Source organism: Gordionus sp. m RMFG-2023, chromosome 2 (assembly GCF_954871325.1).
Source record: "Gordionus sp. m RMFG-2023 chromosome 2, tfGorSpeb1-WG-v2, whole genome shotgun sequence".
In the NCBI taxonomy this organism is placed as follows: Eukaryota; Metazoa; Nematomorpha; class Gordioida; order Chordodea; family Parachordodidae; genus Gordionus; species Gordionus sp. m RMFG-2023.
In genome coordinates, this window is record NC_088776.1 from 15,915,800 (window position 1) to 15,928,635 (window position 12,836).

A 12,836-nucleotide genomic window follows, 5' to 3' on the forward strand; every position below is an offset into this window, starting at 1 on the left:
AAAATATTTAATTCAAAATGATAAGTATTTTACTCTAAAAATTAACTGGATAAATTGATAATTCTGATATTACACTCCATGGTAAGTAAATCTTTTAGTAATAAAAAATAGAAATCATTTCAAGATTATATAATATATCTTTACTCACTTTGATTTGTTATTGAATATATAAATAAAAAATATTAAATTGAATATTAAATCGAATTCTTATAAAATATATTCAGTTCAATTTGATAAGTCTAAATAAATTTGAAAAATGTTAAAGATTTCATGAAGTATTAAATAAAACAAATCCTTACTTCTCTAAATGGCACAAAATTTTAAACTATGTTCTTATTACTATGCAGATTTGATTTTATATTGATTAGTTTATAAAAAATATTAAGGATATTCATTAAGGAAAGAACTGCAAATGTTAATGAAGAGCAGAAATATCATTATAAAAGGTATTTATTCTAACTTGATTAGTCTAAATAAATCTTAAGTATTAATCATCACTTTTATTTGTTCTGCAAATATTAATAAAGAGCAGAATTTAATTATATTCATAAAAAATATTTATTCTAACTTGATTACTCTAAATAAATATTAAAAATTTGCAATAATCAAAACAGTATAACCAGTGGCGTAGCCAGGATTGATCCATGGGGGGGGGGGGGGTTGAAAAGTTTTGGGGGCTTCGCCCCCAAACCCCTTATCAAAATTTGCCAATATTTTGTGTATTATACCCAGGCCAGCATAAATATTAAAAAATATTAGAATTAAAATTTTTGCCAAATTTATAATTAATAAGCGACTGAAAGCATTATTTTGAAAATGTTATCAATGTTTAGTAAATTGTATATTAATTCAATCTATTCGATGTAAAAAAAATTTGCCTCCCCCCAAACCTTCCAATTTTATGATCAACTCAATATATCTTATTCTATGTTAAAAATAATTATTTTAATTAAATTTTTGCATATAACAATATTTTGCAGAGATTTTATTTATTATTAACTTTATTTATTTAACTATGTATTTATTTTAATAATATATAAAAAAATAAATTTCAAAATATATAAATTTTATACAGATTATTATATTAAAAATTGAATGTAAATAACTATATTTTAAAAAAATAAAATTGCAATAAAATATGTAATTCTTGCTAAAAAAATACAATTTAACAATTTTATTTAGTATAAACCTTTTATTTAACTATGTGTTTATTTTATATACAAAAAATAAATTTCAAAATTAGAAATTTTATACAGATTACTATTTTAAAAATTGATTGTAAATATCTATATTTTAAAAAAATAAAATTACAATAAAATATAAGTAATTTTTGTATGCAATTTAAAAAAATATAATTTAACAGTTATATTTAATACAAATGAGTATATTATATAAATAATTCTTATTGTAGGTGCAATACTATTAATAAATATAGTATAAAAATATCATGACTAAAAATTCATTATAATTAAGTTTTACATATAAAAATTTTATGACTAAGAAAATATTACAATTATATGATTTGAATTTATAAAAAGAGGTCTACTTTTCTCTGAGATTTGGCTAATTCATCTAGAATCAAATTTTTATCTAGAATAATCTCCTTATAAATATTTAATAGGGCTAATCCATTTAAACGGTTTTCACCGGTGCTATTTCTTAAATAGGTTTTTAACCTTTTCAAAGTTGAAAAAGACCTTTCATTAGTGCAGGTACTAATCGGTAAAGTAGCTAAAATAAAAAACAATGTTTTGATATTGGGCAGGGAATCTAAAGTGCAATTACACAAGGAAAGGGCCTGCAAAGCATTTTTTGGTCTCAAAGAGTACTCTATTCTGCCAAGATTTTTATACCAAAATTCTCCATCACAAAGTAACTTATCATACGACCCTAATAAATCATCAGAATAAAACTCTGAGATGTTCTTAATATCCTCTCGCGTTTCAAGTGTAATCAACAATTCAGACTCAACCGGCAAAAGAAAATAAAAGCTTTTTAAAATAAAATTGTGACTTATAAATCTTTCCTTTAATTGAAATAAAAATGTATCAATAAGTGGAATAAAAATGTTAATTTTATAAAAATCCTCAATCGTAGATGCATCAATATTTGAGCGATTGGATTGTCTAGAAACTACTCTAGGTTTAAAAATTTCAATCCCAAACATATTAGCGATCTCCTTTACTTTCTCATATATTTCGTGAAATTTTTCATCCACATTATCTCTGATATTTGTTAATATTTCAACAATATCCTTTGCCCTATTCATAACCTCCCTTAAATCCAAATCAATTTTTTGTAACATTTTGCTAAAATCATATGTATAATTAAATAAAAAATAAACACATTGAATTGAAATTAAAAATTGAGGCTTCGTAATAGCCTGTAAATGATTTTCCGCATCTGCGGAATCTTTTTCTTTGCGTAATATGTATGATTCCAGTGCCGCAAAAATAACCTCATATAACTCGATGAAAACCTTCACCGATTGTTGTCTTTCAATGAATCTTGTGGGACAAAATCTTTTGAATTTTTTTTTTGAATTTTTTGAATCAATTTCATCGAACGTTTGGGTAAAAATCTCCCTCTTCTTGGGTGGGGTAAAGAAGTCACAAACCGACGATATTGTTTCTAAATTTTGAAAAATATATAAAAATTATATAAAGATATCTATAATACATAATAAAATCTAATAAATTTCAATTAAATCAAAATCTTTTTACGTAAACTGTTCCGGATGTCTCTAATTTCACATGCCTCAGTTATCATCAAATTCAGGCAATGTGAACTGCAGTGAACATAAAGAGCTGTGCTATAAAGCTCTCTAATTATTGACTGGACCCCTTTAACATGGCCACTCATCGAGGGAGCTCCATCGTACCCTTGGCCTCTCAGTAGATTTAAATCCAGGTTTTGAAGTGATTTAATAATTTGATTAGCAATCGTTTCTGACTTAGTGTCAGGTAATTCAATAAATTGAACAAATAGTTCCTTCATTTTATAATTACCTGATTCCATATCAATAAACCTTATTGCTATGGATAGTTGTTCAATATTACCAATATCGGAAGTTTCATCCGCCAAAACACTAAAAAATGGTGATGCTTTGACTTTTGAAGAAACTTTCTTTAATATAAACTGATTGCATATTGATATTATTTCATTTTGAATAGTGGGACTTAGGTAAGTAGCATTTTTAGAGGAGCTTTCAAAAAGCTTTAGGTAGTTGTCATTATTATTACATAAAAATTTCAATAATTCCTTAAAATTTCCTTCATTGTGAGAAGGGGATGTAAGTGTTAGGGGGCCAGGAGATATCCTATGAGCTCTTAACGCCAAGCCCTGCCTCCCTAACCAAATGATAGCATCAATAATTATAATTATTCTTGATCGATTTTTTGTAACAATATCAAAATTTTTTTTATTCAATACATTGGATATTGATATCTTTTGATTCATTGAGATTTCTTTTAAAGAATCCATTATCTCACAGGAATTAAGATGATATTTATTTTTTTGATGATAATTAAAATTTTCGAGCGCATCTTTCCATCTTGTGTACACTTGACTTACCAATGTTTTGAGTTTTTGTAACCCATTTCCAGCATATCTTGGGGAAAATATGACGCAAACTTTACAAAATGCGCCCTTTTCATCGGCTGAGTAAGCAAGCCACTTATATTTGTTAAGCTAGGATGCTTGAAAGGTTAAATTTCTTTTGCCCAATGGAAATTTATAACATTTGTCAGGTATCCAAATATTTTCAACACCTAACAATTTTTCATTATCATTTTTAAAATGAAAATTTAAGTAAAGTGAAACATCTTTTTGAGAACGGTGTGGTGTTTCTATATTTTTTTTAGATTTTAAATGATATATTTCAATATGAATTTCAATGTTAAGAGCTGAGCAGCACAAGAAAAAAATCTGGATTATAAAAAATGTATCTCAGATAGATATCAAAGTTTCTTAATAAAAATTTAAAGACAGATACAAGTAGAAGGAAATTACTATAGAATATCATTACCAGTTTTAATTAATATTTTTATATTTGTAGGATGATTTACACTCATGGAAGTGAAGAAGGTAGTAATATTTAAATTATGAAAATAAGTTCCTAAATATTATAAGCTGCCCAAGATTGTATATACAAAAGATTTTAAGAAAATAATTATGTTCTTCACAAATAAATAATAAAAACTGTATTTTATAAACTATTCTAGTTTAATTGGTAATGATAAATCATCTGTATCTAAGATTCATTTTTTCATAACAAATCTGTATCTAGATTATTTTTCTGGAGGGCCTGCCCAACTCTGTTTGTATTGTAGATACAAGTTTTCAATACTGCTTAACTCTGTTTGACTTATAATGTACTACCTTTTGCAAAATAACACAAAAAAATGACTAACTTTAAAATTATAACTAAATATCGTGCATTGCAAAATTTTAATAACTCAAAATGAAAATAGTATAATTTACAAATAAAAAAAATGGAATTAAAATAAATACTATACCATCATTTGATGATTTTCCAGATGATTTTGTAGCTAACTCATCATTGGTTTTCCCATGGAGTGGTAATGGTATGTCTGGTCTTTCTAATTGCAAGATTTAAATAAAAGATATTATAAATAATACCATTACCTTCGTCATCTGAGGATACAACGAAAACCAACTCAACTGATGGCTGATTTTTACTAGCAAGAGCAACATCTATATCTATATATATTTCTAATTCAAATTACACAACTTAAATTTTTATATACCTTTTTCTTTTTGTTGTTGACGAAAAAACTTACAGATATCCATATTTAAAAATTATAAAAAATTAAAATTTACAAACTATCTATATAGTTTAAAAATATATATTTAATAATTAAATTTATAAATATCTAATTTAACTATGCCAAGCCAGAAAATATTTACAAAATATCTTTATTGTTATTTAATAAATTTAACTATGCCAGAAATTATTTACATACAATATTTCTTTATTCTTTTATTGTTATTTAATATTTTAGTTCATATAATTTATATATATTTTTAAACGATGTGATCATTTAAAATTAAAACTCCTTTTTTTATAAATATATTTCATTGTGATATTCATATTCATATTGTATTATATATAATATATTATCTTATTTCTCTAAATTGAAACCGTTTTTTAAATATAATTATTCGCAATAAAAAAAAAATTAAAAAAAAAAAATTTTTTTTCATGGGGGGGTTTTGACCCCAAACCCCCCCCCCCCCCCCCCCCTTGTCTACGCCACTGAGTATAACCATTTTCTCTAAAAATGTTTTTTTATTCATCTAGTAAAACATAAGATTATAAATATAATACATAATAAAAATATACCTGAAATTTATGAAATCATCATATGTATCTTTCGTAAAAGATCCAAACACCAAATGACCCCCACTTATTTCAATTTTTGCCACTTCAAATATATAATCGGCAGTCTATAGTATTAATGTCATTGATCAAAACATCTTTTCAATAACTAATTTATCCGATTTATAGTAGTTTAGATTTATAGAAATACTTGAATAGATAAGATATTAAAATTTTTTCAGAGTTATAAGAAATATATCAAAAAGATATCTAAAATAAAAAAAATTTTTATTATAACTTATCTAAGTCTTTTACCCTTGTTTTCAGAGTAATACATCTGAAAGAATTGCATGATGCTTTCTAGAGAATTTATAAATTGGTCTATTTATAATTTTACTAGTTTTGGATATTTTTTAACGGTATATTTAAAAATAAAAGTTTAATTTCTGAATCAAGCGAGGTCTGTAAATAATCAACTATCTTAAATATATACCTACATAATATTTAAATATTACAACATAATCCTAATGATTTAATTTTTTTAAAATAAAAGTCAAACATTGGTAAAAGGATATTAAAATCTTGAGAAATATCCCAAATTATTTAAGTAGATTGATTAATTCTAAAAACTAACAACTTACCTAATTAAAATTTCAAATATCTATTTAAACTTATAAGATTTTGTTTAAAATTGGACTATCTCTTGCCTGTGTTGTTAAATCGGCCCAATCCTATTCCTAACTATCGGGAAAAACTTGTTAAGCCTTAAACATGAGTTAATTTTTTTTCAAGATTGAGCTATCCTTTAATTTAACCTCGATTGAAGTTAAAATGATGGTTTCGATTAAAAAATTGGTTTAGCTTTTTTAGAGTCAGAGTCAGCTTAAAACTTGCTACGATCACGATTTACTATAAATACAGATTAAGCCATTTATAAAAAAAAATTATGTGCAGTGGGGAGGGGGGGGGTTGCAAATATTTTTAACGAAAATTTAACTAGTGGATCAATCCTTTTTATAAAATGTTTCAATGGGTTGAGAACTCTAAAAATTTTGTAAAATAAAAACTTTTTGCTTCTTTATCTTCTATGCTGAAGACGATGTCTGGCCATGAAAAAATATGAAAGGAAAAAAAATATTAAATTTTTATAACAACTTGCCCCCTTTCTTCCTTCCAACAATATATCGTAAAGATATAAATAGATAAGGTTTTCCTTAATCTTTAAAAAATAATTATTATTATTCTATTGTTATATAATTTTCTTATTAATTGCAAATTCGACTATATAAGCATATCATCAATTTTATATCAGTATTTGATGTGGATAATTATGACAAAACATATGCTTTTTAAAATTGCAGCGAGCGTGTGTTCTTTTACAATTGAAAATGATGAGGTCCTAGATCAACGTGCTAAAATAATATAGTAGTAAGTAAAATTTTGCCAAATTAGAAATTGAATTCTCAATAAAAAATGAATAGTTAACAAAATATAAGATTTTCAAACTTTAAAACCTTATAGAAAAAAATGTATAATATTTTTATATAAAAATATGTCCAAAATATAATTCAAGAAAATTTCAAAAATTTTACACCTGATTTTATTGAAATTTTATAACTTCTAAAAGTTTTAAAACTTTTTGAATATTTTGAAAAAAGATTTTGATGCCGAAGAGATGTTAATATTTGTTTATTTTTAATAACACTCAGAGTTTTAGTTTTTATAAATTTTTATATTGTTTATAGACATGCTAAATAATATATGGCGCTATTCATATATCCTAAAGCAAGAATGCACTATTAATGAAAATACTATTTTCACATAAAATAACTTCTATATACTGTCGCAAATACTCTGAATCACTGTTTACATCATATAAGCAAAGAATTACTATTAAATGAAAATATTATTTTTGCAATATATATAAGTTTGTAAATAATTATACTTTCTTTTTTTTCCATATCATTTTAAATAATGTTTTTTGAACATTATTTTTTTCAGGTTTAACAATTATTTCTTCAGATTTAACATGGCAAAAGTGGAACATCGAAAAGAAGATATTTTTAAAATTGATAAACAACTTTTATCCAATAAATATGCTAAAAAAATTAATTTTGATGATAATCATATTAAAAAACTTGAAAATCTAGAAAATTCTGATAGCTTACTTGAAGTATATATATTTTATTTAAATTTTCATGTTTATTAACTTTTATAAGTTATCAATAGCCAATAATAATATCAATAAAATATCTGGACTCACAAAATTAACTTGTTTAACAGAATTAAATCTATCTGGAAATGCTATTACAACAATTGAAGGTAAATTTGCTGGCCTATTTAAAATAGTAGTACAAATATTATTTTGACACTTTCTAACTCTATGAAGGGAGGGGGGGCATTGTCCCAATATCCCCTTTTGGCTGACAATCAGACCAGTTTTCCCCAGACTTTGGTCAGGTTAACTTTTATAGAATATCTTCTAGTGTCAAAAATTTCATGGATTGTTAAATATGTATAAAGAATATGGCTGAAGTGAATCTTATATCTAAATTGAAATGAAAAAAAAATATTAATTTACTTAAAATTTTACTTGAGTATTTTTAAATATTTTCTCATAATAACTAATTTACCAAATTTTTAAACTTTTATTACCATAAATTAATATTTTTATTGGAGTCAGGTATGACCACAAAATTTTGGCCTATGCAGGTTTTCTTGAATAAATTCAGAAATATTAATTTAACTTATTTGGTTTATCTAAAAGCTTCTTTTGGAAAATTACCATTCTTCAGGGACAGAATAATTTTCAAAATAATAAATAATTCTATCCTCATTTGTAAATATATTTAAATTATTGAGAAAGTGATATATAATAACAACTATAAGTATGATTTAAAATTTAGTATAATTTAACTAAATCTAAATTATGATGCTTCAAAATTAAGATTTTTATCTAGACATAAAACAAACTTAATCATAGTGCATTGATCCATATCTTATACATATATTTTACCTTTGTAGTTATATGTATAGCAATGAAAATTTGTAATATAAAAATTTTAACTTTTGCAGTATCTACAACCTTTAAAGAAATAGAAAATAAATTTAATTGAATTTCAATATAACAAAAATAATACCCTTTTCCTTTCCCTATTTCTATTGTATCTCCTGCTTTTAAGAACCAATGAAAATAGGGAAAGATTTTTTAAAAATTTTGTGCTAAATTTAAAAAAAAACCACTATTAGTAATATTAGTTTTTGAAAATGATTTGAAAACTTGCCCTTGAAAATGGCAAATTATTTTTCCTAAAATTATAAAATTAAATTTGAAGATTTTTGGGTTCGGTTCATCCGGTGGTAAGTATTATTTTATTTTAATCATATTTATTTACAGATATAACTTACATTAAAGAAATTAAGCTTAAAATTAGCCATCACCCACCTTTAAAGTAATTAAATTATACTGTAGTTCTCGGGTATAGGCTTTTTCTTTGTCCCACTCCTTTTAAATTAAAGCCTATAGAGGTTTAAGCAACATTTTTCAAAATGTTGTGCCTACAAGTACGTACGGCTTGCCCACAAACGTGTAAAGAGCTTCTCATCTTTTTCCCAAATTTTATTTAATCCAATTAGATGGAAATGAGAAATACCTAGCGTAGCTCTGTTGTACATACAACGTTTAGAGGGCGTATGCGCTTTATGACGTATGACGTAAAATTGATTTGCTTTATATTAATATAAACTCAGTGGCGTTGCCAAAATTTATCCAAGATATTTTTTTTCAAACTTGTACTTGCCAGTCTTGGGCCAAGTCCCATGTATGAAAAAATGGGATTAGGCATTTTTAATTTTTAAGTAGATCTTTTTATTTTACTTTTTAAAAAATGTAATATATTTATATCATCTCCATTAAAGGTGACTGAACAATTGGAAGCAGTAATTATATAATTTATGTATGCCAATTTTTTGTGCTTTATTATCTATGCATTAACCAGATAAATAAAAAAAATTATTAGCTACAAAATTTTGGCCAATCTTACGATTAAAAAGCGATTGAAGGCATTTATTCTGATTTTTTTTAATGTTTAGTGATATTGTATATTATTTTAATTTGTTTCATTTTGGTAGACAGTACATAGAAAAAAAGTTATTAGCAAAATAAGAAAAAATTGGCATTGTCCCAGAATGAAAAATATGAAGAACTAAATATCTGGTTTGCGTAATATTTAATATCTGTCTGGTACTTATTAATTCTTTAATCAGTTTTGCGAACCCCAAAATGAAGCCGAGCTATAAATAAAATGAAAACTGATATTACACATTAAGCATGAAGTGAACAACGCTTTTTGAATCACTAATTCTGGAACTTATGCCAAATTATCAAGTAGTGCTCAATTAGTAAATTTTATTAAATTAATCTTTTTGGCAAAATATTTAAAGGTATAAAAAATTATTTGTAAAATAAGAAATAAATTGGCATCATGCTAGAACAGAGAAACAGAATATAGAAGTTCAAAATATCTCTGTGGTAAGATTTAGTGACTTATTTATTAACTGGGGAAAACGATTTTAAAGAATTCGAATATAAGAATCTACATTAAGTTAAAAATTGAGAGGTAATTCATAATACTACTTCCAAATGATAAAAAATACTTTACTATAAAATTTGTTATGAGCTATTTATTTCATAAAATTAAAGTGTAAATGGAACAAATTAAGCACTCTGAATTATTTTTTGTTTAAATCCTACACTTCAATTGTATATATAAAAACTTATTAAATAAATGTAAAATAATCTGAGGTAACTGTGTTATGAATCATCAAATTACATAGTATAAAGACACAATCTTTATTTAATTTTCTAATTTATTCATGGAAATAATAATTTAGCTAAATAAAAAATCATGCATGCCAATATTTAATTTATAATTTTTTCCATACATTCTTTATCTTATTTATATATATATGATAATATCATAGATAATTATGCATTTAAAATAAAATTATGAAAATGTCCTAAAATTGTGAGTTCTAAACGTCGCCAAAAATTAATGTTTAAAAATTTATATATACATTTTTCAAAATAATCAAAGTCCACTCCTAACTCAAAAATCTTGTGTTATGGAGCACTCCAATTCTGTCGACTATATTTTAAAATTTTTCTTGCCAATTATTTTTTTTTGGAAAAATAGGCAATTTAGAATTTTTTTATACATGTAGTCATGATGAAGGAATGCCCACATTCATTGGATTTAATTGCATCTCACTTTTATAGAAATTTATCGTTTGTGGTCTTTTCCTATCACTCTCCTAGCATCATATTTATCGCCTGTCATGTCTTAGCTTCCCTAATATAGCGCGACATCGCTATATTTACGCGACGCAATGAATACTAATTCAATTGGTTCTATATTCGCGTCATAAAACATAACGATATCACACTACGTATGGTTAAATGTGAATGCATAATAACCTTATCAACACATTTAAAAGAAATTATACAAATTCCCCTGGCCTACAATAAAGTCAAGGTTACATAAAACTTTACGTTAGAGACCTGCAGAAATTTTTTTGACCCAAGCCCGCACGCAGCCCGGTGTCTATTTTTTTTAGATCTAGGCTCGACCTGTCGCAGCTCGTTGCCCGTTTTTTTTAAAAAATTTAGGGAAGAAATCTTAAATTCAAATATATTTTTTACTTTAATGTTATGCATTAAATTTAAATATTCATCAATAACATGACAAATTTATCTTTTTTATTCTATTTATTACAAAATATTATAATGAAAATTAATAGTAAATATGATTTTTAAAAAACTTTTCATGTTTTTTTAAATTCATTATATAATTCGTCGGCTTAGTATTATATATTGTTCTATATATGCATTTTTTTTAAATTTTTTGAGGAAAACATTTTTAAAAATATTTCTTGCATCTTTTACATTGTTTATGTTTACCAATTCAACGAAAATAAAATGTGCATTCTTTAATAGCTTGCCATGAATAGGCTTATTTTTACTAAATATACTTACATACCTCATTCTATACGATCGATATGTTGGCTTTGGTTTACTAGTAATTTTATTTTAATAAGCATAACCAAATTTATACGTAGCTTTATAAAAATTAACCTGACTTATAAAGATTTTTTATCCAATCTTAATTTTATTTTGTTTGGCAAAATTTATATGATGACCAAATCAAACTTTTCTTAGCTATTTTCCAAGTTTATATTATAATAATAGTAAAATAAAATTGAATGTTTATTTTTGTCGCCCTATTTTTTCCCCCTAACTGAACCACGATTTATCGATTTTTTTAAACTCTTTTTAAGATGAGTTCAACTAGTATGTATTATGATATAAAAAAAATAAACATATAATTTATCGGTATATTTGATTGCGCAATAAGACGTATAAATAAAAATACAAAAATCTTGATTTGCCCCCTTCACAATCTGTCTGATCTTAGAAATGACTCAATTTAAGCAAATTATAATCTTTTTCTAACTATTGATTTATAAACGTAATCGCAACTGTCTAATTTGTAGACTAATAATCTCCTTTGTTATTTTATTATACAGTTTTTTTTACACCAGGTCTAGATCTTACTTAAGGGCAAACTAATTGTATAAATTATCGACCCAATTCAACATCCCAAATTAATCTCCAAAGTTAAGTCAATGGCACACAATTCACATTAAAACGTGAATTCACAAATATAAAAATGGCTATAATGATTGAAACTAGATTTTTAAAATTATTTTACCTTGGTAAAATGTTTTTCTTTAAATTGAATATTTTTAAATTTTATCGTGCGTTATAAATTATAAAGCATTTTATTCTTTGAACGACCAATTTTGGTAAAAATTAATAAGTTAAATTTAAGAGCACGTGCTGTTATTTATTCGTTAATTTTTAAATAAAAAACAACTGTGCATGCGCAAATCCGCCATTATATAATGAATATTCACATGTTTTAGAATTTTACCTGCTTGCTAAATTTATATATTATTATTTAGTTTGTAGATTATTACTATTTCTTTATTTAGGAAAAAAATAATTATTTTTTCGATATAATGTCCGTTTCATTTTTTTTCAATCTGTACTGAGAAGTGGTCTAAGTTCTTTAAAAAAAATTGTTCTCTTTTTATCTTATTTGTTAACACATCATACGAACAATTCATAATGTCTACATTAGATAATATAATGTGCGGAAAAGGAGATTCCAAATTAACGCACACAAGCCTAAACATTATAAATAACCGAAATACGATCTGCATAACTCAAATTTATGGCGGAAATAGTATGATTAAAAAGCATCTTTCAGAATGGTAAAAATAATTTCATAGTTTTGAGCACGCGATGGAATAATGCGCACTGTTATGCCCCCAATCACAAGCTCTCACCATTTTAGATTGCCAATGTGGCATAAACTATAAATTTTTGAAATGCTACAGGCAACACAGCGGAAAATACCCACATACAAAAACT

The 12,836-nt window shown here is 25.0% G+C and overlaps 3 protein-coding genes across 5 annotated transcripts in view; 1 reads left to right on the forward strand and 2 right to left on the reverse strand.

Moving 5' to 3' along the window:
- Positions 1-220: 220 nt before the first annotated feature.
- On the reverse strand, positions 221-3,483 carry LOC135924114 (52 kDa repressor of the inhibitor of the protein kinase-like). The gene is made up of 3 exons (XM_065459160.1): positions 2,724-3,483; positions 1,830-2,631; positions 221-239 (listed from the first exon to the last, which is right to left on the reverse strand). The coding sequence occupies exons 1-3, from the start codon at positions 3,481-3,483 to the stop codon at positions 221-223; spliced, it is 1,581 nt and encodes a 526-aa protein (XP_065315232.1).
- Positions 3,272-4,846, reverse strand: LOC135924805 (uncharacterized). Its single transcript, XM_065459917.1, has 4 exons — positions 4,770-4,846; positions 4,648-4,722; positions 4,518-4,601; positions 3,272-3,848 (listed from the first exon to the last, which is right to left on the reverse strand). The coding sequence occupies exons 1-4, from the start codon at positions 4,810-4,812 to the stop codon at positions 3,691-3,693; spliced, it is 360 nt and encodes a 119-aa protein (XP_065315989.1). The 5' UTR covers positions 4,813-4,846; the 3' UTR covers positions 3,272-3,690.
- Positions 4,847-6,676: 1,830 nt separating this feature from the next.
- The window catches only part of LOC135923502 (centrosomal protein of 97 kDa-like), a 38,038-nt gene continuing 31,878 nt past the window's right edge, over positions 6,677-12,836 (forward strand). Inside the window, exons 1-3 of one of the 3 annotated variants that reach the window (XM_065458294.1) lie at positions 6,677-6,769; positions 7,343-7,514; positions 7,561-7,663. In XM_065458294.1, the coding sequence (XP_065314366.1) occupies positions 7,371-7,514; positions 7,561-7,663 (247 nt within the window). In that variant the 5' untranslated portion in view covers positions 6,677-6,769; positions 7,343-7,370. Of the gene's footprint in view, positions 6,770-7,342; positions 7,515-7,560; positions 7,664-8,676; positions 8,702-12,836 lie in introns of those variants that run through there. The other 2 variants (XM_065458295.1, XM_065458296.1) reach the window with 2 other exon arrangements.